Raw genomic sequence first — 23,741 nt, 5'->3', positions numbered from 1 at the left:
TAGTGCATTTAGATGGGTGTTATTGTCAAAGGCTTGCCAAGGCTGCTGACCCCCCGCTGTTCTGCCAACACCCCCTCACCAGTAGGCATGCCATCACTTTTCATCACACAATGTACACACTGATTTCTTTTCACATATTAATATTTTGAGTCCTTGCACAGCAGTATTTCAAATATCATGTTTTGGCATCAAGTGTGGTCAACTTTCCTTGAAACAACTTAGCAATAATAAAACTGGATATTTTATCACAGCAGAACATTTTACATACCTTATGTGTGGTTTAGTCCAATTTTTGGTTTGTAATCCAAACTGCAGGAGATAAACATCCATCCATTATTGCTTTTCCTCATGATGATCGCAGAAAAACACGTTAAGCTGTCCTCGACTGGTTTAGACCAGGTTTAGGGAACCCTGGTGGCATGAGAGCCGTATCCTCCATGTTTTCCACGTCCGCCTGCTGCAACACACCTGATTCAAATGATCAGCTCATTACCAAGCAAACTGATTATTTTTAAAAACAAATGTATCGTTTTGGTAAATTTACACGGCGAAAAAAACAATCAATTAACTGTCCGCACCTCAATTTTGAACATTTACATTTTAGAGACAGTCTGAGTTTAAATGTTTCGCTGAATTTTAGCTGATTTAATGGAACAAGAGGGGTCCCGGGATTGACCCCTGGGGAACCCCACAAGTCATAGGCCTTTGGTCGGACAGTTATCATTACCTTCCTTATCATCATCATCATTATGATGATCATCATTGCTATTAACAGTATCCATCCAGACGTACATCCATATTCTACCACCCCCAAAACTCCCTAAAATGTCATTTTCCTACTGATTACATATACTTTTTACATGAAATTGAAGTATATTTTGTGGCTCCACTCTGGCATTAAGGTTATGATGAAACCGCCGCATATTCACGACATAAAAATAAAACACACACAAACACTTGGGCGCGCACACAAAAGATGCGTGTGACACACAGGGTGGCGCTGAAGTCCTTTGGGGAATTACAATTAGGATTTACGATGTGGCGGCAGAGGAGGTGGCGGAATCGGCTGACGCTCGCCGTGCTGTCGGGATGTGTGGCATGATCTCACACACACACACACACACACACACACGGAACAATAGGCCGCATTTACTGTAACTGTCCACCAAAATATAAAGAAGATGTGGAAAAAAAAAAAAAAAGCTCAAGTTTGGGAAAAGGAATCTGTGTGTTGGAAACAATTAGAAGTGTGGAAAGACATTGGCGCACCAGCCGATGGTGTCATGGAAGTAAAAGCTCGGCCAGCGGCACCTGCGACACACACAAAAAAAACACCCCAACACACATGAGCGTAAAAATGAGGAATGATCAAAATGCTGTAGGAGTCTGGTGAACGAAAATCTATAGTTTGCTATTTATACGACATTTATTTCAGAAACAAGACTTCAAGAAAGCAGTTTTTATTTCTTATTTATTTCTTTGATTGTCTTTGTCACCAGTATGACGTATACTGACACTCTTTAGAGCCACATCTGGCTAATAAATACAATGAAATGTTAAAACGCACAATTTGAAACACCAAAAAAAAAAAAATTATCACAGGAAAAAACTGTGTGTGTGTGTAATGAGGTTTAACAGAGGCCACATTGGAGGAAGATGAATAAACAAAAACCTGCTGGCCAAAGACTACAACGTGGGACCAAAAACAACATCACCTCAGTCAATAAATTGAAGATAAAATTGAAGTAAAATATACGAAGCTGTATCCAGTGCTTAGGATGTGTGAGGCGAGCAGGAGTTGGCTCCCCATGTAACGTGAGTTATGTTCAGGCTCAGCTTGTGAAGCTCGTCTAAATAGTATTTAAAAAAAAAAAATTGCTAGCCCCCCCCGCCCCCAAAAAACAGAGGTAATGAGTGTAGAAAGTGGAAAGCTGTTTTAAATCATCACAAAATTAAATAAAATGAGTGAGACATTACAATTGGGGAGAAAAACAGTGCTCAAGTTGGGGTGCTTTACACAGACCATGCCCATGTCTAATGTTGTTATAATTAAAATATATTGTTTATATTTATGATTATTTTTGATAATTTTCAACATTATTAGTTCACAAATGACAGGAAAAGAAAACAACAAACCCTTCTCCTTTTATATTTTGCACTGTGTAGTTAAAACTAGTCCTTATTTTTTCCTTAATTTTCTACTACAGTGAACATTTTTAAAAAATATCAGTATGTTGTCAACGTCGTTCTTGATATTGCGTCTTTTCCCCGGAAATGACTTTTCAGGTTTCTGATGGGCTAAAATGGCCTTACAGTTAAACTCTGGATTTTTTTTTTTTTTTAAACAGTTATAGCAGAAAATGAACATGGGCATAGGATTTCAATAAAAACCGAGCACATCTTTTCCCTCAATTGTTTTCCTTAATAAATTACTTCCAAATATACATGCCGGGTAGAAAAAAGTACCATTAAAAAAAAAAAAAAAAAACAGACCAAAACTACTTTTTTTTTTTTTTTTTTTTTAAGAACAAAAGTTTGGTGTAAGTCACCTACCCTTGGCCTAGACATTTACAGATGTCCACCAGCCAAATAATTTTTTTCGCAACTATGGAAAACACAATTAGAAAATACAGTGACGAGAAATTTTCTCATCCTACAGTAGCGCCATCAAGCTGAATGAATTGTAAGTGTTGGCATTTAGCCGGCGAGGAATTCCGAGCAATGTGGTTCACGAAATTGTTGCTGAGAAGCTTAAATGTGTAAGACTTTTTTTTTTTTTCTTTTTTTTTTGCAGCATTTGTGGAAGTTAAGACTACACCATACTGTAGGTTTGGCACATTTTGTGAAAAATTTGTTGCAATAACATTAAGAAGTAATATTGTGTCGGACGGGAATTGCTCCCTGTGATTGATTGACATAACACTTTACATCTCTCTCATCGTACAAAACAAAACACATTCACAAGCTGGCACATCATACCTGAGCTGGGATATAGATATAATAATAATGTTGCGTAATGATGATCATAATAATAATAATAGTAATAATAATAAATTTGATGTGCTGTATTTGTTTGAGACATGAATGTAAGACTATAAGATTATAAGAGCTAGGATTTTTTGTTGTTGTTTTTTTTTTATATTAAAACTCCTCAAATTTCAAGTTGTGCCAGTCCAGAGTTTTTGTACAGGCAGCGAGCGAACGGCCCGTACGGCAAAAAAATGTAATCGACATAAAACACCAAAAAAAGTCATAAAAACATCAAGATCATTAAAAAATAAAAATTGAACGAGCTCACTCCTTTTAAAACACTTAAGACCAAATAGCTGCTGAAGAGTCCATGCATGCTGGTTGCAAAAAAAAAACGTGACGCCGGTATTGTCGCAGGTTCGGCCCCTTGTCGTTAAGGTTGCCCTCCGAAAAGTCCTTTGAACGTATTTTGCAAGCGAGCTCAGTTGGCACTGATGTCCTGCCGGGTTTCGTGCTCACTGCTGTAGTCTGACTTGGGCTCGTCCTCGTAATCGTCGTACATGTCCGTGTCGTCGTCGCCGTTGGCGGGGTGGCCGGACATGTCCATGGCGGGCTCGGCCTTGACCGCGTCATAGGCGCTCTGGATGACGGGGGCGGTCGGCTCGGGGCTTGCCGAGTTGCTGGAACAGTCTGAGGTCATGTGAGGTGAGGGAGTCGCTCCTGTCGCCATGGTGATGCCGCCCGGGTAAACGCCCATGCCGCCTGCGCTGTTACCTAGGGGTAGGGGAGCCTGAGGCCTGTTGGATGAAATATGGAATATGATTATAATCACATCATATGTGCACATATACGTATATATATGTATGTGGATATTTTATTTTATTTTATTTTATTTTATTTTATTTTATTTTATTTTGTTATGTTATGTTATGTTATATTATATTATTATTATTATATTATATATGAGCTTTGGTGAGATGTTCTCTCCTCTGTATCGTCAATTAGCGCCATTCACTCTGACACTTTCTATGTCAAACACTCTTTTTAAAAAAAAAAAAAAAAAAAAAAAAGAACCCAACAGCAGCAGTCTTGTTGAAGAGTGTGCTTGGTTGGTTCGTCGGTTGGCGCAGCGCTGATTGAAAGCACAGGCCTTCTTCAATGACAGGCTTCTCTTTGCTTTAGCTTGACCACACACACACACACACACACACACACACACACACACACACACACACACACACACACACACACACACACACACACACACACACACACAGACACACACACACGCACGTACGTATGCAAGCGCAGTCAATGTAGCATTCAAACATCTGCTTACATTTCATATTCCACCACGTCTGTCTGCGTCCAATTCCAGCGGCCGCAAACTCGCCGGTATTGTCCTTGTTTTAATAAATGACACACTATTAAAAAATGGCTCGCCTTCTGCTAAATCCATCCGTGAGACGCGGACGGCTTTAAACGTGTTCTGCGGCCTGGATTCCATTAGTACAATGCCACTGTTCTCTCCTTTTGTGGCACACGCGTTGCGCTCTTAACATGGGAAAAATAAGCTCAGGGAATTCTGAGAAGTTCGTTTTTTTACTCCAACAAATAGACGCGCTTAATATTTCTTTTATTGTCAGATGCTATGCGCCAGGAAAAAGGCCTTGTGCGAATTGCATCGTGACATTTCTGCTAGCATCGATAATTTTATACGCGCACGTTACGATGTACACAACCACATGTCGGAGTCGAGTGAAACACAAAACAGCAAATCATGGGCGCACGCAACTTCTACATTCCGGACTTACCCGACGAAGAACTGCCGCATTTCCTGACGCCGCGAACGCATCATTTGCTTGTACTCGCCGATACGTAGCTTCTTGCCGTCAATGATGCAGGTCCTTTTGGGTCGTGGTTTGTACTTGTAGTTGGGGTACTTCTCCAGGTGGATCTTACTGAGACGTGCTTGCTCCTCGTAGTACGGCTGCTTCTCCTGGTTGGTCATCGCCTTCCAGCGGGAACCTGAAAAACACAAGGTCGGAAGGATCGTATTATAATTTTAAATGTACGATGTAAATAAGAGCGCAATCAATGTCTTGTACCGGACAATCCAAAGGACGGACGTTTATCGATGTTTATCACCAAGCGACCTCACACATTAAGGCTGCCAGTTTTAAAAAAGCAATGAGTCCAGCTGTGTTATGATGTTCGGAAGACACTCGTTGTACACATACAAACAGCTCTAAACAGTTTTCAGGACCTCCTTCAAGGAATCATTTGGGTCACAGGATTAATGCAGAAGCATTTTTACAAAAAAAAAAAGTACTTTGTCTTATGTAGTGGAAGTTTTTATTACATGACTCGACTGGCAAAAGTTAGGACCTGGGACTTGCTTGACTAAAAAAAGACAGATAAGCTACGGTGATTTCACAGTTTAGCTAACGATAGCCGTGGACTAAATTTAGACATGGCGGAGTTTGGGTTCAGATGATTACAAATGATCTAATTATGACTGTATTGGTAAAGCCAAGACTGAAATTTCTTGAAATTTAGTCAGGACTCAACTTATGACTTTGTATATGTGACTTACTCCACCTCTGTTAAGATCTATTCAAAGTTCTTACACACCGTGTGAATAATGGTCACAATGTCAAAGCCTTCGTAAAGTGTAGAAGCAACACTGTGTGAACTAAGATGGTCGGGAAGATACGGATTTGTATCATATGCTAACCGGCTAATCGGCCCGGAGAAGCCATCAAAGGGCGGAACTGGAAAGAATTGTGGATTTTTGTTTTTCACAGAGTTGTGTCACAAGCAAACTGGGAAACATTTTCACACCTGAACCATCTCGTGGGAACCAATTCAAGAGCCATGTCTAAGTATGGACTCAAGCGTATCATCTGCCGTGTTAGCATATCTCCAGTTAGCATGTTAGCTATTGTCATTATAAAAAATTCTGATCATTCACATATATTTTAGCAATTAATATAATATTAGACCACTATTCATATTTTAAAAATTATCACATTTTCCTCAATTTCACTTGAGTCCAGCTTCAGCATTTACATGCACTTATAAATAACCAAATAAATAAAATGCCACTGGAGGATAGTATCGCAATCCTGTCCACTCACTGTGTCCTTAAAGTTTTACTTGAATTTTGTTTTACTATTACTTACCCTTGCATGACAGTAAAAGAAAGTTCAATTGTGATTTAAAATATCGCCGGTAATTAAATTTAATGCTTACCGAGGATCTTGCTGATGTTGGAGTTGTGCATGTCTGGGAAGGTCTGTAAGATCTTCCTGCGTTCGTCCTTGGCCCAAACCATGAACGCGTTCATGGGCCTCTTGATGTGCGGCTCATTGTTGCCCCTGCCGCGCGCCTCCCGGAAAACGCGGGCCTCCGCGATGTTGCTTCCTGAAAAAAAGAAATGTACCATGTATTTATTTGTTTATTGGTACTCAACAGTTTTGAAAAATCAGCCCCTCAAGCCAGTTTTATTTAACAGCATGAAATTTGGTAGCCATGACAATTATGAGAAGACCCACAAAAACTTGTGAAGAACCCAAAAAAAGCCACAAAATGTCTACTATTTTTATTTTGGTTTGAAGCAGCCATTTCGGGGTAAAGTCGGCCATTTCTAGTTGTCCAACTTTTCAGAGACATTTTGTATTCTCGACAGAAGGGTGACGATAAATATGAATATGGATTTTTGTAAACTTCCCCAGCCAAACCTAGTTTCATTTAGCATGAGTAGACCCACAAAAAAGTCTTGCCTGCAAGCTTTTGCTACTGCAGAATTTGAATGCGGCTTTGCTGGACTAATAAAAACAAAACGTTCGAGAGGCTAACTTGTTGACCTTGAAACGTTGTGTTTAGTTCTTCTTTGCTGAGCTTGACAATAAATATTTGCATTGGTAGAATCCCTGAACGAGGCACCTGGACACTCTTTGTAGCGGAACAGCTACAATGGGACACCAACCTTATAAGGCTTCATTGACACTTTTTTAGCATTGCAACATACCTTGACCTTTTAGGGGAGATAAGTTTGGAGTCCTAATCAGCGGCAAATTTTGTATTTTATACCAATTATATTGAATACAGAGCAATGATTTAATTGTAAAAATTGATTAAACGTGTCTCCTAATCCTAAAATTGGTCAATTAGCCCATGGATGGTCATTTTTTCGTAGGTTATGATTGACCCCTTAGAATTATCTTGCATCCGTACCAAAGGTTGAAAAACTATTTTAGGTTATGCAACACTGTAATTAGGTAGAGTTAAGTCAATAAAAATGTTTTTTTAACTCATTTATAGACAATATCACAAAGAATCGTTTTCCTTAACCAAAAGCTAGCTAGCTAGCTCAAAGTTTTATGCTATGCTACAACTTAATTGTATGTGTTTTTTTTCAGTGACAGAAGCTAGTGTTGGTTTTTAGCTTGGCACAAGACAGCGCCCACGAGACATTCCTGTAACAACAACCAAAACCAAGCGATAGCTCACCGTCCAGATCCTCCGGTCTGGTCAGGTCGATGACTCGATGGACCATCTTCCCAGCATCCTCCCCGAGCTTGCCCAGGTGGTGACTCAGCGTTTCGTAGTGCAGACGCTCCTGCGGGAAGCCGGGAAAACAACAATATTTTGTCATCTGTTCTATATATTATTTTATGTTTCCATTTTTACTAACAACATCAATTGACACATTTCTGTCAAAATTCTGAACGGAATCATCTCTTATCCTTCTTTGCCGCTCTCTATTTTTATACATCTGGTCTTGGACTCTTCTAATTTGAACGTTTTTGATGGTAACGACGATAAAACTAATTGCCGGGTTGATCTGGCCTGCGCTCATACGCCGCCGTGGTCTGTCTTAAAATCTAATATGAAATCCCCATCATGCACCGCGAGAAGCCAAGAAGCAGCTAAAAGGACAAAAGTGCGGTGGAAAACATGGACACGCTCGGCGACTCTTCCTCCTAACGTCCCTCCTCCTCCTTTTTCTGGTGACAGAGGCATTTTGTTTGACGCAAGAGATGGTTGCCGCGTGAAGTCATGCTGGCAGAGCGACTGGAACTTGTGGGCCACGGCGTATAGAAGTGTGTGTTTAACTGTGTGTGTGTGTCTGAATGTGTGTGTTGGAGGGCCAATGTCAGCACCACGACGGGGCTGTAATCAGGGCGGCCGCAGAACATGTGCCCGGGCAGTGCCGGGCTCACCGCAAGGAAGTCAGCGACTAACAAAGGCAGCTCACAAGAAGAACGAGAAGAAGAAAGGCAGAGGAATGGAAAGTGGAGAAGTAGATAGTGAAGAAGATGGATGACAAAGGTGAGAGAGACAGAGAGTCGTTGGATTTATCGTCACTTAAAAGCTTGTTTTCAATGTTGTGTGGCTTTTAAAGAAATTCGAAACAAAAAAACTCCCCACCCTGCCTCCGCCCCACACGCACTACACTATTTAAACACAGGTATGAATAAAAGAAAAGAAAAAAAAATAATAATTGTAAGACTTGAGTGAGTTGACTAAACAAGGCCTCCGTTAATGAAATGCGATGAAGGACACTTTGCGTCAAGACGAACAATTAAATCGAGCGTTAATTAAAAAAATACACCCGCAAAGATTCTTTTTAAAATATTTCATAAACAACATCCTTCAAATATGTTAAATTCCACACAGAATGCCGTCAACTCGTCTTTCCGAAGCGGCCTCGAGTTTACGGTGTCAACTCGTTAACGATCCGCAACGTTGTGTGTCCATATGGTCAAGAATTATTCCGCTTACTAAGAGTCTTCTTTCACGATATTCGTTATGCTTCGAGAAAAAAAAATGGCTGCCTCCATGGAGAACCTCTTTGAAAACTGCCTAAACGGGAAATCTGTGCTTTTCTGTAACCCTCGCTACTGATAGCTATAATGAAACACGGGGGAAAAAAAAAAAAAAAACAATCTCCCGTATAAAAAGTGACTTTTCAACAAAGAGGATACGGCAGGTGCTCATTCAGCCGCCATCATCGCTTTAACGACTTCAAGAAGCGGCACACACATCATCTCCCGCTTGTGGCATTGTTCATAAACTCGTCTTTTGTATCAATTTTTACTCGCAAGCGACTGTGGGCAAAAGTCATTTTATCCTACACGCTTCGCCGAGTCGGCGCTAACAATAGCATTAACAATCCGGCAGCGGCTTCCTAAACGGGCCGCTTGACTCTTAAGTGGGCTCGGGGAGGTTTTTTATGACACACGCACGCATAAGTGCGCACACACACACACGTTCGGGCTATTTCAATCGTCTTTGGCAGCCGTGAGCCAGCTGGAAGCGGCGTAAGCGTAAGGCAATACTCCACAATGCCGCTAACTGGCCAGGCCTCTCGTCTGCGCACCGGCTAGAATGACACGGACGCAGTGTGTGGCGTACACACACACACACACACACAGACAGACACACAAAAAGGAGATTACTTTCAGCTCTTAGTTAACGTTGTCTATGCGTCAAATTGAAGCAGTCTGACAGAGACACACAAACATCATGTCCAGAAAACCACATTTGCTCTAACCGCTGTTCTTTTATTTATTTATTTAAAAAAAAAAAATTGGTATTTCCTTTTGGCTCAAGTCAAAATAACTTATGCCCCACTTGTTGGCCGTTCGGGTAAGGCACCTAAAAGGAGGCGGAGTTAGACAAAGCAGTTCTTTGATTGGTGGATTGTTAAGTGCAGGTAAATGTCGATAAAATCGGAACAAAACTTTGTAAAAGCAAAATTGTTGAAATTCAAGGTAAAGAGAGCGAGGCGGAGGCGTTGAGTCACTTGCTATGCGTAGCATTCACAAAGTTCCATTTATGAATTGTTCAAAACACAGTCAAGCCTGTAAGTGCCTTCAAGAATTTTTTTTTTTTTCTTTTTCCAAACTGTTTGAAGTGCTGTTGTTAGGTAACCAAAATGCAACAACAAACACTCGCAATGGTTATGCGGTTTTGCAGGGAACATATCTTTAATGACAATTAGTGTTCCAGTTGCTTTTCACTTGCGGTCGCTGCACAATGTTGTGTATCCGTGTTTATGTTCCAAGGACCGAAATCATTTATTTGTTAAATCCGGTCTGCAATTATAATCTTAGGCCATACTGACACTGCATCCTAACAGCTATCAGTAATCCCATGGTCACTCCACAACTTTGTGTGCGTCCATTTTATGACATGTTGGGTTAAATGGGGGGGGCGGGGATGAAGTGTCATGCCCTCGCATGTGGGCAGGGCGAGCACTTGTTTATTGAATGGGATTGCAGACTAACCAGCTAACCAGACTCCAACCAGGCACGCATCCAATACTACATTATGCACATTAATTGCACTTTATATAACCAGTTTATTTATTTCCATTCTATTTTATTATGTTTTATAGAATACAGGGCTATTTTTGTTGATTAAAAAGCCCCCCAAAATAATTCTAGTGGGGCTCCACAATGTTGTGTATCCATGTTTATGTATGGGGGAACTTATTAGGCAGTTTGAAAATTTCCTCTTCATCTTAATAAAGAATTTATTAGTGTACAGTGTTTTGGAGATCTTCTCAATGTTTATCAGCATAATGTCTCTAAAGAAAATAATCTTGGGAGTTAATAAAATAAAAATATAAAAGGAGATCTGACAAAATTTGTAATATTTTCCTGGTGAAGATGCAAACAAGTCCAAAATTAAAAACAAAGTGCACCACTGGTGACCTACTTAGGATGGCTGGGTTCAAAGGCTGTGCCCCCTAAAATATTCATAAGGATCCTAATCCTCACCCGCCTGTCTAATCATTTTTGTCCTGGTGTCTAATCGTGTTTATTGGAGACGTCGTTGGGGATGCTCAAAAGGAAAGATGGCAATGGTGGAAAGACATAAATGCAAAAGCACAAGAACACACAGGAAAAAAAAAAAGCAATTTGACCAGATGGCTCACCTTGTTGCCGTTGTTGAGGGTCATGTTGCTCAACGCCGACAGTTTGGCCTCCAGACTTTGGTGTCCAGGAGGAGCAGCATGATGGTGATGCAGATGATGATGATGTGGCGGTGGGGGCGGTGGCGGAGGTCCCTGCTGGTGATGGAGCTGCTCTCTCTGGATCTGCTCCCTCATGCTCCTGGCCTCCTGGATGGCCTTCATCACGGCGTCCTGGTCCTCGAATAGAGCCGTGGAGTTCAGGCTGGAGAGGATGTCTGACAGAAAAAAACAGAAAGACTGTGATGCTTAATTTGGTGTCCGGTTATTCAACGGTTTCAAATTCAGTAGCGATTGGGGAGAAAAAAAATCTCGGATGAGTTTTTGAAGGACTTCAAGAGTTTATGCTGTCTAGCAAAACTGGCTTCTTGGGCTTTTTTTTTTTTTTTTTTAAATCAAAAGCATCTTAAAACTCATTATCTATCTATTTTTAAAATATATTTTTATATTTTTAAAATATTAAAATATTTATTCATGATAAATATTAATTCATTACAAAATATTTAAATATTTATATATTTCATACTGTAATAAACTGCACAAAATATATTTAAAAATAATTTTCACATGGTAATAGTTTTTCCAATTTAGATTTTGGAATGCAAAACTCTTGTGCTAAATTGCGTCTTGTAACTTTAACAACATCTTTGTCGCAGTCGCTCGATGTTTTCCGGCCTCCTTGTTTACGCGTTTCCCACTCACGAAGCAGATGTACATGTAAAGAATAAGAAAGCGGGTAAATAAAAGGACGCCAAAAGTTTCCGTCGCCTTTGCCGTTTTAACTAGCAGACGAGTGAGGAAGCACTAAATGCTTGGGTGGCCGTTAAAACGGGGAAGAAAATAGCACGGTCTGGTGAAATTGTTTTCATGAGCGGGAGGGGGGGGGGGGGGTTGCAATGAGAGGCTTTAGATTAGCTTTAATAACAGATAACAGATAGGTGGGCTCATAAAAAGGTCTGGGGCTTTGGCAGACAATAATGTGAGGAAGCTCTTTAAAAAAAAGAAAAAAAAAAAGGGGGCAAATTAACGTTCTGGATTTCACTGTTTCCGCTGGCAGCCTTTTCATGGAAGCTAAATACAGGGCTTTGGCCTCCAGTAAAACACAGCCCGAGGTGTCTGCAGTCTACCGGGCACGTGCCACCCTGGCTGGTGGGGGTGCGAGTGGGCTCTTGTTTTGACTCTGGCATGCCGACAACAAAGTCAGCTAAGGTTCATTTATCTTGGCAATTTGTGCCCGCCTGGGAATGTTTGGACTTTTTGAAACGCAACAGGATTGAACATTTTGAAAACACGACAATAGTTGCTTTAAATCAAAATGGCAGACTCCCTTCTGATGTGGAGTGGACCTTACCCAGGGAGTTGTTGCAGCTCATGGCGGAGACCGGGCTAGGGATGCGGGCCTTGGCGGCGCCGGTGGGGCTGCTCTTGTTGCCCGAGAACAGCGTTTGAGCGGTGGGCGATGTCGGCGACATCTTGGGCCGGGCTGAGAGGTTGAGCGGCTGCGTGGAGCCTTCCTCCAGCTGACAAAAAAAAAAAAAAAAGATTATTTTAGTTGTATGTAAATACTGAAAAAGACAATATTTAGAGGACTGCATTTTTATTTGTATTAAAATGTACTAATTATTCAATAGTGATTTATCTTATATGCGCAGAAATTCAGTAATTAATTGTAACAGTTTAAATTGATTAATTTTTCTTATTTGACTTTTTACTGGGCAAAATCATTTGTGTTTATTATAGGTAAGGTGTTTATTAAAGGAAGTTATTTATAATAGTTGATTAATATTAAAGAGTATTAGTTTGACTGACAGAATATGTGCTTACTTCATTTGAATGAATCATATATGTATTTGAAAAAAATGTATCCATCAATTTTCTGTGTTTTTGTGTGTACGTGTGTTCGACTAGTGGGATGCCAATTGACTCAGTGTGTGTGTGTCTGTGTGTATCTGTTCGACTGCGGCGGCATGCCAATGGGCTGAGTGTACGTGTGCGCGCGCGTGTGTGTGTTTGTGCGGTTGTGCGCGTGCTTCGTGTCTGGCGTGGAGTTCAGAAGGCGCTGCGTTAGAGTTTGAGTGCGGTGAGCGCTGACGTGCGCCCATTGTGACTCGCAGCTGCTAACCCACGCACACACACACACACACACTCGCTCAGCGAACACACACACACACACACAGGCACACATGTGGCTTCCATTATAGCGCCCGCTCGTCAAATAAAGACGAGGCGTGCGCTCTCTCCACAGTGAAGAGGTCTGGCCTGCAGCCAAACAGCAGCCAGCGCCAGTGTCACTTTGTCAGTGTGTCTGGAAGTGTGTGTGTCGGTGTGTGTGTGATTGTATTTGTAAAAGGGAAAGTAATGGATTTCCACACTCACCTTCACCTGCACGAGGGGACTACCCGCTCGCTTCTCGCTCTTAAGGGCAGAGGGTGACAGCGGGACGGGCGTGTTGCGCCCGCCTGGCGGGGCGGCGGCCATCTTGGCCCCTGGCGAGATCTGCATACTCGCCAGCTGGGCGGCGTACAGCTGCTGCAAGAAAAAGAACGTCAAGAAAAACCGACAGACTGTTAGCGTCGGTCGGTGGCTTTTTCCTCTTCGGTTCCTACACACACACAGACACACACATGTACACAGCAAATCAACAACTCACTCAACAAGAGTGTGCCACTAACAGTTTGAGGCGATTGTTTCGCTTTAATTCGCGTCCAAACACCAAGTTCTTGCTCGACTGTATCTTTAGAACACCCACGTCGTGGCGCTTGTGCAAAAAAAAAAAACTCTGGTTGCCACGGCGGCTGCGAGTGGAAACCGCTCAAATTAAATGAAAGCCTTTTTCATGCTAAATTCTCAACATGATCATCAAACTTTGATGCCGCACCAAAATGGCTGCTTTACACTAAAATGGCCGACTTCATGTTCATGGGTCCTTGAGACTTTTTCGTGCGTCCTGTTATGATCGACATGCCCGCACGGTTTTGCGTTCAACTCTTTCAGTTTTCCTTTTTGTGGTCAGTATTCAAAATATTTGTCAAACTTTTATGCTACGCCCACATTGATAAACAAATACAACTTTTTATTGACGCCCATCTGTCTGATATTTGCACATAAATTATTCTATCGATCGGTTAGTCGGCATTAGTGGGCCGATTTTGGTAGGAAGGTAAACTAAACACCCATGAACATGATGGAAAAGAATATTTGAGTAAGAAAAGCCCTTTAAAGTGGATTTTTTTAATTATTATGACCAGAAGCAGTGAAAAACAACAACAGTAGAACATAAAAAAAAAACTTGCAAGTGATGATCCTGCATCGGTGAAGGGGGGAAAATAAACATTTTTTTCCGACCGACCTACTTAGCAAGAACCACAGACCAGCAAACCAAAGTCTGGACCATCCAAGTATTACCCAGACCACAAACAGGAAGAAAAAAAAAGTGAAAAATATGTGATATTGTTCAAACTTTTATAGAATGTGAATGGACCGCTAACATTTCCCTGAGGAACTCCACTCACAAAAACGTTTGACATAGTTAACTTTGTATCTTCTAGAGCAAAAATCGTATAAATGTACTGTATATAATACAATTTCGGGACAAAGGTGTACCCGGCCCACCGCTCGAGGAAAGCTGGGATAGGTCCAGCGCGCGATGTTTGTGGTGCAACTGTTTGTGTATATTTGAAAACAAGCCAAATGAATATGCTATGTTAGCTTCTGTGCAGTTAATTAGCCAAATGAATATGCTATGTTAGCTTCTGTGCAGTTAATTACCTCAAAAAATGTCTTGGCAGGTTTTAGGCAGCAAGTCACATCTGTTTATTTTAAGTCTTTAAGGAGCGGTGAGTGAAGCTCATGGTGTTAGCTTCCGTGCTAACTAGCTAGCCTGTATAGCTAATAAAGTTTTTCTGATGGGAGCCATTTGCGTGCTTTCGCTCTTTCTGCTTTAGCATCTGTTCCATCCCATCTTTATCCTCTAATCCCCCTCTCAGTCGAAAAGAAGCCCACTCTTCTCCTCAAGTATTGGCAGATCCGATTTCCCTGTAGTCAAAACTGCAAAGCTGGCGGTTGGGTTCTCGATATTAAACATAAACAGAAAAAGGGGCCTCGCCGCTGCCCGACACAAAGCCTGTGATGTCACACCACTTGTTTTCCTTGGAAAGCCTCGGTGGGCCGTCAAAATCCCCGTCAGAATGCGACGTGAGCGGGACGAAACGCTGTATGGTGGCGAGGCCCGGCTCCTGTCAATCAAGACCAGAGCTACTTCTCCGAAATTACATTTAAATTGCTAAAATTTACTTGCAAATTTTAGGGGGTAAAACGCCACTATTTAGGGGCAGTCTGAAGCCCTGCGTTAGAATAAAAAATAATTCATAAAATGTTTGGATACTATGTATAAAATGTATCTAAAAATGAAGGCCTCCCTTTTAATAATTATTTATATATATCGTTACATCTGTATGTATTTTATACGTATATATAAAAAAATAACTTCATGAAGTATATTTTTATAATAAATACTTTAAAAGTAATTGCATCCACTCTAATGAACTAATTATTGAATGTTTGTATCATTATATAGTTGTGAGACAAAAAAAACTAGAATATGCGATATAAAACATTAAAAAATGTCTAGCACAGTAAACATCTGAACAATTCTCTCCAACATATTCCAAAAAAATTCTTCCAATAATACTTATAATTGCATTTAAGCACGTTATTGTTTTGACAACAATGTCCAAACATGTGCTGCGGGCCTCGCTGCCTCGCAAAACATTGCTGGCATAATTGCTCCCTCGTAAACAAACTCCCTCCGCGCCTCTGATGAAACGTTTTCCTCTCTCATTCAGGTTTTCGACTCGGCTGACGCTTTCACTGCGCTGCGTCAATAGCGGCTAACGAGACCCCCGGTACACGACAACAATGCCACCTCAAGCAATAAGAATTTTTGCAAATAGACGCTCCGATAACCATTAGCGCTAAGTGCTATTCTCGCAACACAGGTGTCAAGCGGTAGTAAAGAGTATGATGAATTGCCCGTCCAGGTGTTACGCTTTCGGGGAGGGCCGGAATTCCTTGTGCTGAGATTCATCGCAACCAGACGCTTTTGTCTGACGGGCGGGCGGACGATAAAAGAGCGCTCGTTCGCTCGCGTGGCTCCCCGAGCTTGCTGGCACACGCACAAAAGAAGATGTTTTGAAACACGCCGAGCACCTCAATCACCTTTAATTCTTATCATTGTCATGATTCTGGTAATTTCTATTTAGGCAACTAACTGGCCTTTTGTGGAGGTTTCATTCTTACTGCTATCATTGTGTCAAGTTTTCTTTTGGGGGCGGAGCTTAATTCTGAGGGCGAAATACCGTATCGCACCACTTGAACTAAAGGACGCGTTTGGAGTTTTGTTTATCGGGCCGATGATTCTTCCTCTACAAAAAACAGCGGCTTCAATGCTTCGTCTCTCGACACTTGTGTTCAAGGAATCTTTTCGTTTTCCGAAAGGCTGCTTTTGTTTGCTTTGTATGCTCTTTCTTTCAATGAGGATGTAAAGAAAAGAAAGCGTCACTTATTCCATCAAAGTAAACCAGCTTTTATGTGATGCCGAGGTCAAGGCAGTAAAGCCATTTATGTTTTTCGATGGGTTTTTTATTTTTTTCCTGCTGCCGGCCGAGCATTGTCGAACAGAAAAATGCACCAATCCATCTCCGATTAGCATCATCATAAAGATAGATAAATTATTCAAAAAATCTCTGGAGTTATATTGTTATGATTATTATGATTAAAATTCTCCACAAGTTTTATTTATTTTAACTTGAAATGTTGACAGCTCACTTAATTAGAAAGAGTGTGTCACCTGTAGCTGAAGTGGACTGAGCCCCGACGCTGCGGCCGCCGCCATTGTGGAAGGAATGAACTGCATGGGGTAGTTGTCACCTGTCGAGAGAACACAGCGGCTTCATGTTTATATTCATATCTTGGTCAATTGCATACACTTTCCACTTCCACTCCATTCTCCCGAGGTTGGATTTTTAAAAGGCTTTCCATGTCCGAGCCTTTGTTCCAGCCAATAATAGCTTTTTAACAAGCACCCCTTACCCTTAAAAAAAAAAAAAAAAAGTCTAATAATAATGTTTGCCTCTCTTGAGACAAGTGTGCTCATGTTTTAGGAAATTTTGGTGGAACACCTGGAGGAGCGTGAGGAAGAATGTGTGACTATACTTTTGTGTGCACCTTTGTGTGTTGTCGAGCCCGTGTATACTTGGATAGTGCGCATAGTTATATGTGCACCTAATACTATAATTGACTGCTGTTGTTTTTTTGAGGTCATGTGAGTCATTATTATGTGAGTCATCAATTACAATGAGCATATTATCAAACTGGCATGTACCGTATTTTCCGCACTATAAGGCACACCGGATTATAAGGAGCACCTTCAATGAATGGCTCATTTTAAAACTTTGTCCATATATAAGGCGCACTGGATTATAAGGTGCACTTTCAATGAATGGCCCATTTTAAAACTTTGTCCATATATAAGATATATATATTTGGCCCACGGGCTGGACTTTGGGCACGCCTGCTGTAGTGGCTCAATATTGGTCTATATATAAGGCGCATCTGAGTATAAGGCGCACTGTTGGCTTTTGAGAAAATTGGAGGTTTTTAGGTGCGCCTTATAGTGCGGAAAATACGGTACCTGAATAGTGTGCCCATCAAGTTACAATGAGAATGTTTTTTTTTATTGCTTTCTCACATTGGGCAGCACATTTGGATCCAAAATTGCCCAACAGTTTCGAGGCTGCTTTGATAATGTCAGGGGTTTAAGAGTGAACTTTGTGTTTTTTTTGTTTTTTTTTTAATACGCTTTAAATTGTTTTTATGTGTGAAACATGTCTGTGCCTACCTGTGTGTGCAAGTGTGTGTGTGTTTGTGACATGCCCCACACTGCAGATGTTTTGTGCAGCTTTCAGCACGCAGTAAAAAGAAAAGAGACATGACATTCCAGCCTGGGCTGTGTCCAATGTATTGTTGAGCGCCTTGTAAATCTCTCCGCTCGTTTCCAGAACATTCCTCACCTGACACACCTCATTAACGTAGACCGAGTTCCCAGTACGTGCGTGTGTGTGCGTGTATGTGTGTGTGGGACAGTGTGGGAGGTGCCGCTGATAAGAGCTGTCTTTGTCAGAGAGACAGATTGTTTATCCAGAAAACATTTATTTCCTCCACATTCATCCCCACATTGTTCTTTGTGTGTGAGTGTGTGTGTGAGTGTGTGTGTGTGCATGCATACCTGGCTTGTACGACATGCCCGGTGGGAAGAGGAAGCCTTGCTGTGCGGCGGCTGCAGCAGCCGCCAATGATCGCTGGTCGTGAGGGAACACAGGGATCATGAGGGGCGCCATGTGACCTTGGACCTGAGAGGTGGTCGAGAGACATCAGCGTGCATGGACAAAGACAAAGAGAGAGAGAGAAGAGAGAAATGTTACTTGCAAAACTTTGTAAGTGTTACGCACTGTTTTCTCAAAATAAAAATATTGTTTCTATAGAAATTATGATGGAAGAAAAGAAAGGTGTGCCTGCGGGAATTCGAGTAGTTTACCGTGTGTGTGTGTGTGTGTGAGAGAAATAATATGATTATTATTCCCAAATGAATAAGACCGTTGCCTTCACTTAAAAATGTCCTGACAGGGAACATTTAGGAATAGGTTTTGGGAAAATAATAATAATGAAAAAAAATACAGTTCTAAAAGTAAATACTAATAAACCAAAAAAATACACAAAGGTAAATAGATAAATATTGGACATTCTGAAATAAATAATCATATAAAATTTTAAATAAATTAGTATAAATATGAAAATTATTACATATTCGGTATAACTTTCTGAACAAAACAAAAAATACAATAATCATACAAAATTAAATCATGACATATTTTATAATAAAGTTTAATGCAAAAAAAGTCTTCAAGCTTATGTGAAGTTAACCCGCATGTAGATGGCGGGGGTGGGTTCATTGTAGAGTGGACCCCCCCCCCCCCAAAAAAAAAGCCTCCATTCATTGTGCTCCTCTGGGAACGCTGGGACTGACTGGGAGCACAAACACACAAAGATCTCCTTTTACCCACAAGGTGCCGAGGGTCCCGGCCCTGCCCGGCCCCTAAGAAAACACAAGGGCCCCTTCCTCACTACACACACGTGTACATACGCTGACACACTATTAATAGTCGTCTTGTGCGCGGGGGCAACGAGGATGGTGACGTCTCCATGGCGACCAATCGGGCGAAGTAACAAAGTGAATTGGAATTTTTGAGTGAGTCATGTGACTGGTCGGTTGCCAGATCTGTTTGCAACGAACAATACACTTCAGGCCTTTTCAAACAGACCATTTGAAAATGTTTGCAAACATCGAAACGGCCATTTTGTGCCAAAAATCCGAGCAACAGAAAGTCACTTGACTTTTTGAACGCTTTCGACGGCAACTGATGTCGACGGTAATCCCGACGAGGAGCGCCATTGACGTCATTTGACGTCAAACGTTAACTGTAGTCAACTACGTGAGTTGGAAAGTTCACGACCAGCAGATGGCAGCATCTTTAGAAATAAGAAATATTCAGAATTCAGAAATAAACCAGAATATTTGAAAAATTCAGCCTCTGAAGTCAGTTTAATTTATAGATATTAAAATTTGGTTGGCATGTGGACCCAGAAAAGTTTCTTTCTTGAAAGAAGCAATTGTAAGGTCATTTTTGTAAACGAGACAGTTGGACGACACTTAAACATGAGAACCTTAGTCATGGCATAGTCATCGTAACATAAGTTAGTCATTGGAACATGGCGGTGAACTTTGACAACATGCCCGAAAACACAAAACTCAACTAAGTCATCTTACGCGTGTGTTGTGGTATTATATTGCTCTCATAAATAAAATAAATCTTGGTTAGAAAATTGATTGCATCATGCGTTTTCATTTTTTATTTATTCTTTCTTCTTCTCCTTGCTTTAAGGACTTCTGCACGTGACAGGAAGCGTTTCGATTGTGAGTCACGGCGAACAGTAACCCCAAAATGATGTTTATAGGTTTCTATAGTGATTCAAATAACACATCACGTTGAAAATATGAAGCGAGGTCTGACCATAATAATAGAACAATACATAAACAACAACCTAAAGATGGAAGCGGAGGAAAGCGCTTGCACAAGAGCTATAAATGAAGAAGAGGAGGAGGAGGAGTGCGGCTTTGCAGTCATTAATTAGCCCCGTTAGCTTGGGCCCGCGCACTGCGGTCGGGGCCCGAGCGCCTTTGTGGGTCCTGAAGGGAAATGGGCCACATATGAGAGCCATTACGGGGACGGCCTTAACAAAGACGCGCGCCTGTCAGCCAACATGCGAGCATTGCTAACAACACACACACTTATATATAACAATAAATGATAATAATGAATATCTTAAGTGCAAGTTCTGAATATCCATTTAGGGCAACTTTGCTAACAAAAGGTGAAGGATTTATTTAAGAGAACATTAAAGGAAAATGGAGGCTGCCCAGAAGTGTGTTAACGCTTGACACAAGGACATTATCATTATAATAAAAGATGAGACCTCGCAAAAAAAAAAAAGCTTTATACTTTGCGTACTTTCGTCTATAGGCAAACTTAATGTCGCTGTGCGGACTTTCAAGCCTGGTTCAATAGAAAGCGAGTGGAAGTGTGTGTATGTGTGTGTGTGTGTGTGTACCCATATCTATAAGAAAAGGGGGCCTTCGGAAGTATTTCTTTAACCCATGGACATCCCCCCACTGGCTCTCCACACCATTTAAAACCACATGACAGGAAGCCTGGTCACTTTGAACTCTCCAGCACACACAAACACACGCACACACAATTTTACGGGAAAAAACATGCCTCTGAACTCGCACAAGTTGGGAAGCTGTTTTTTGCAACACTTGTTAAGAGATGTGTTAAGAGAAGAGAAGAAAAGAAAATATGCAGGAAGCAGTAAGACACCAGCTTTCGGCAGCCGTGTTAAAATCAACAGGTTTTTTTTCTGAGGGGGGGGGGGTTGTTGTGTCTTGTTCAAATTGAGCCAATGATCACAACCCCCCCGACACACACACACATACTGAGTCCATACTGAAGGGTTTTTCAATAACAGCGCCATCTATGCATCCAATAACAGTGAAGCTCTGCTTCTTCACAATGAATGAGTCTGGCTTGAAAATGAAATGATCTTAGCACAGCCTAGCTGGCAAGTCATGACTAGAAAACACGAAATGGGCCGTTCACAAGAAAACTGATGATTGCGGGCAGGACCAATATTGTATAAAATCAGTTATAAAGTAATTTTTTTTATAATGTTCCTTTTGTTCCCCCTCAAACTGCACGCAAAGTGTGTCTGCAGGGAGCACAAACAGTAGCGCGTGGTCATCTCTGCAGAGAATTTGGTCGAGAGGATGTCTGGATTTGATAAGTGGAAGCAGACCAGCTGAACAAACGGAGCGTTTTAGTAGCAAAAGAAAAGAGAGGCCTTTTGAGATTTTCACTAAGCTCTTTATGGATAAATATAGAGTTTGGATTCCATTATTATGGGGGAAACTAGCATGAATGTTAGCGCAAAGCTATAATTTCAACGGCATCAAGTAGCAAATTCCAGAAAAAATAGTATTAGCCAAATGCAACTTTTCTTTGGCTAAATATAGTATTTGGTCAAATACAATGGAAAAAAAAAATACCAGACTAATTGGGGGAAGAGGTTATCCATTCGAAAAACATCCCTAAATATGTTTAGTGGATTGGACACACTATTTTTGAGCTGCTAGCTAATAGTGATGCTAAGCTAATGTCCATCTTCTCCATTTTCTTTGATGGGACAGTCGCCCCTGCCAACATGGCCGCCATTCTACTGCTTATCTACGACAAAAGAGCAGCACAAGCTGGAAACACGTCAACATCATTCTTTTGATGGCACCAAAGCACAGCTTCTAACCGATCATGTCTCGCTCTGGCAAAGAGCGGACGATTGCGAAGAATTCCGAAATATCCAGACACGGTCCACAACTATTCATTAGGTCAAAAATATCGACGGATAGTAAATGAACGCTGTGAGATGTTGCTGGTGGAGAAAGAAGCTCCAACTGTGAACAAAAGCTTCTCAGTTTGTGCTGGGCCTCCATTTCTGTCTGTTTATTTGATCAAAGCGGCGACCTCGTTGGACAATCTCGACCCGCTGTCATCTCCAGGGCTATCAACCCCCCTACGGACCGCCTCCTTTGGATCTCTCATGCCAGCTCCTTACGGTGTGATGTAGTTAACGAGCTCTTGTGTTTTTTAACTTGGTTTCGCCACGAGGACCCCGCCCCCTTGAACCTTAATAAAGCTCACGTCGGACTTCATTAGGGCCGCCGAACCGCGGGGGGGCAATAACTGGGATGCCGGTCCATGCTGTGAAGCTCTGCAACCGGAGCTGGTTTCAACAAACCGTTCCTGAAAGCATAGCAGCGTGTGATTATGGAGATCTCAGCTGGACCGCTTGTTTCACGCCAGGCCGGAATTGCTTCAACGTGCCGCAAAGTGCGCCAATGAGGAAACAATGGCACGTGTTGGCCCGACGCCAAGAGCTCCATCCGTCGTCATGGCGACGGTCCAGGGCCCGGTCGCCGGTGGGGGGGCGGCTGATCCGCTTCCATCTCAACCGGAAACATTATTTCTCATCACAAAGTTTTTATGTTTAGTCATGGAGTTTAGAATTTGAGTTTTCTCTAGATATTATCCATCTAATAAAGTCATGTGTTACATTCAGGAAAAATCAGAAATCACAGCTTCCCCTCACAGCTGATTGTGCTGGATAAAAGGTGTTGTTAGAAAGTGAGAGAAGAAAGCACAGGAATGAAAAGAAGAACAAGGATGAGTGGGAGGACGGTTGGGAGCATCGATCGCTGCCGGGGTGATCAATGCGAGGGTGAGCGACCCGGCGTGAACGCCGCAATTATGGGGTCACCGTACACCCGTGCGTGTGCGGCCAAAGAGGCGCACCGCTTCGCACGGAGAATAAAAGGCAAGGTCTGGACCTGCCGTGTTATTACCGGCGCCCAACAACACGCCAATCGATGGGGAGGACAATGGACGTGTTTGAAAGAAGGACAGAGGGCGAGGAATTAATGACAGGAGGCGTGTGTGTGTGTTTGTGTGTGTGTGTGTGTGAGATGCAGTAAGTATCTAGTGTTTGTTAGTTTTGTTTTTTTCCAAAATGCTTTGTTTCATTTAATTTTAGTACATGGCTTTTCTTTTATGTACATACAGCATATTTGTCAAGTGGAAGATTTAAATGAAAAAAAATAAAATAAAAAAATAAAAAGGTCACCAAGTATGGTAAAAAGTAAAATGATTGTTTTTGCTGCAGCTGTACAGTGATGCCATAATAAGTATTTCGATATTTAAAATGACTATATATGAAATAAATATTTCAATATTTAAAATATATTTTCCAAATATTTTATTCACCAAGCGATAATTTTAACTAAAGCTAAACCTGGCGACAAGAAACCTTTTATAGCAACGTAAAACGTTTCCATACACTCGTGCAGCCTTTTTGTGACGAATATTATATTTCTTTGTTAGGAGGAAATATGGGAATATTGTCAAAATGACCTTCCTAATGGAACTAGAAGATGTCAGGCATTCACCAACTCACCTGAATCTGCTGTTGGAGAATGTTGATCTTGTGTTGTTGCTGCAGAAGCTGCTGTTGTTGTCTGGCTATCTGCAAACACGTGTTTGACTTTGTTAGATTTGAGGAG

The 23,741-nt window shown here is 41.5% G+C and overlaps 1 protein-coding gene across 2 annotated transcripts in view; it reads right to left on the bottom strand.

Moving 5' to 3' along the window:
* Positions 1 to 1,444: 1,444 nt before the first annotated feature.
* The window catches only part of LOC125970918 (transcription factor SOX-6), a 49,092-nt gene continuing 26,795 nt past the window's right edge, over positions 1,445 to 23,741 (bottom strand). The window contains exons 7-16 of one of the 2 annotated variants that reach the window (XM_049723681.2): positions 23,636 to 23,704; positions 18,243 to 18,366; positions 16,806 to 16,885; positions 13,334 to 13,486; positions 12,309 to 12,477; positions 10,922 to 11,175; positions 7,486 to 7,594; positions 6,226 to 6,396; positions 4,785 to 4,998; positions 1,445 to 3,767 (exon numbers count right to left, since the gene is read on the bottom strand). In XM_049723681.2, the coding sequence (XP_049579638.1) occupies positions 3,452 to 3,767; positions 4,785 to 4,998; positions 6,226 to 6,396; positions 7,486 to 7,594; positions 10,922 to 11,175; positions 12,309 to 12,477; positions 13,334 to 13,486; positions 16,806 to 16,885; positions 18,243 to 18,366; positions 23,636 to 23,704 (1,659 nt within the window). In that variant the 3' untranslated portion in view covers positions 1,445 to 3,451. The remainder of the gene's footprint in view (positions 3,768 to 4,784; positions 4,999 to 6,225; positions 6,397 to 7,485; positions 7,595 to 10,921; positions 11,176 to 12,308; positions 12,478 to 13,333; positions 13,487 to 16,805; positions 16,886 to 18,242; positions 18,367 to 23,635; positions 23,705 to 23,741) is intronic. The other variant, XM_049723682.2, reaches the window with a different exon arrangement.

Source organism: Syngnathus scovelli, chromosome 6 (genome assembly GCF_024217435.2).
Source record: "Syngnathus scovelli strain Florida chromosome 6, RoL_Ssco_1.2, whole genome shotgun sequence".
NCBI lineage: Eukaryota > Metazoa > Chordata > Actinopteri > Syngnathiformes > Syngnathidae > Syngnathus > Syngnathus scovelli.
Note: the sequence above shows the minus strand (reverse complement) of the source record. Positions and strands in the feature narration are given on the sequence as shown.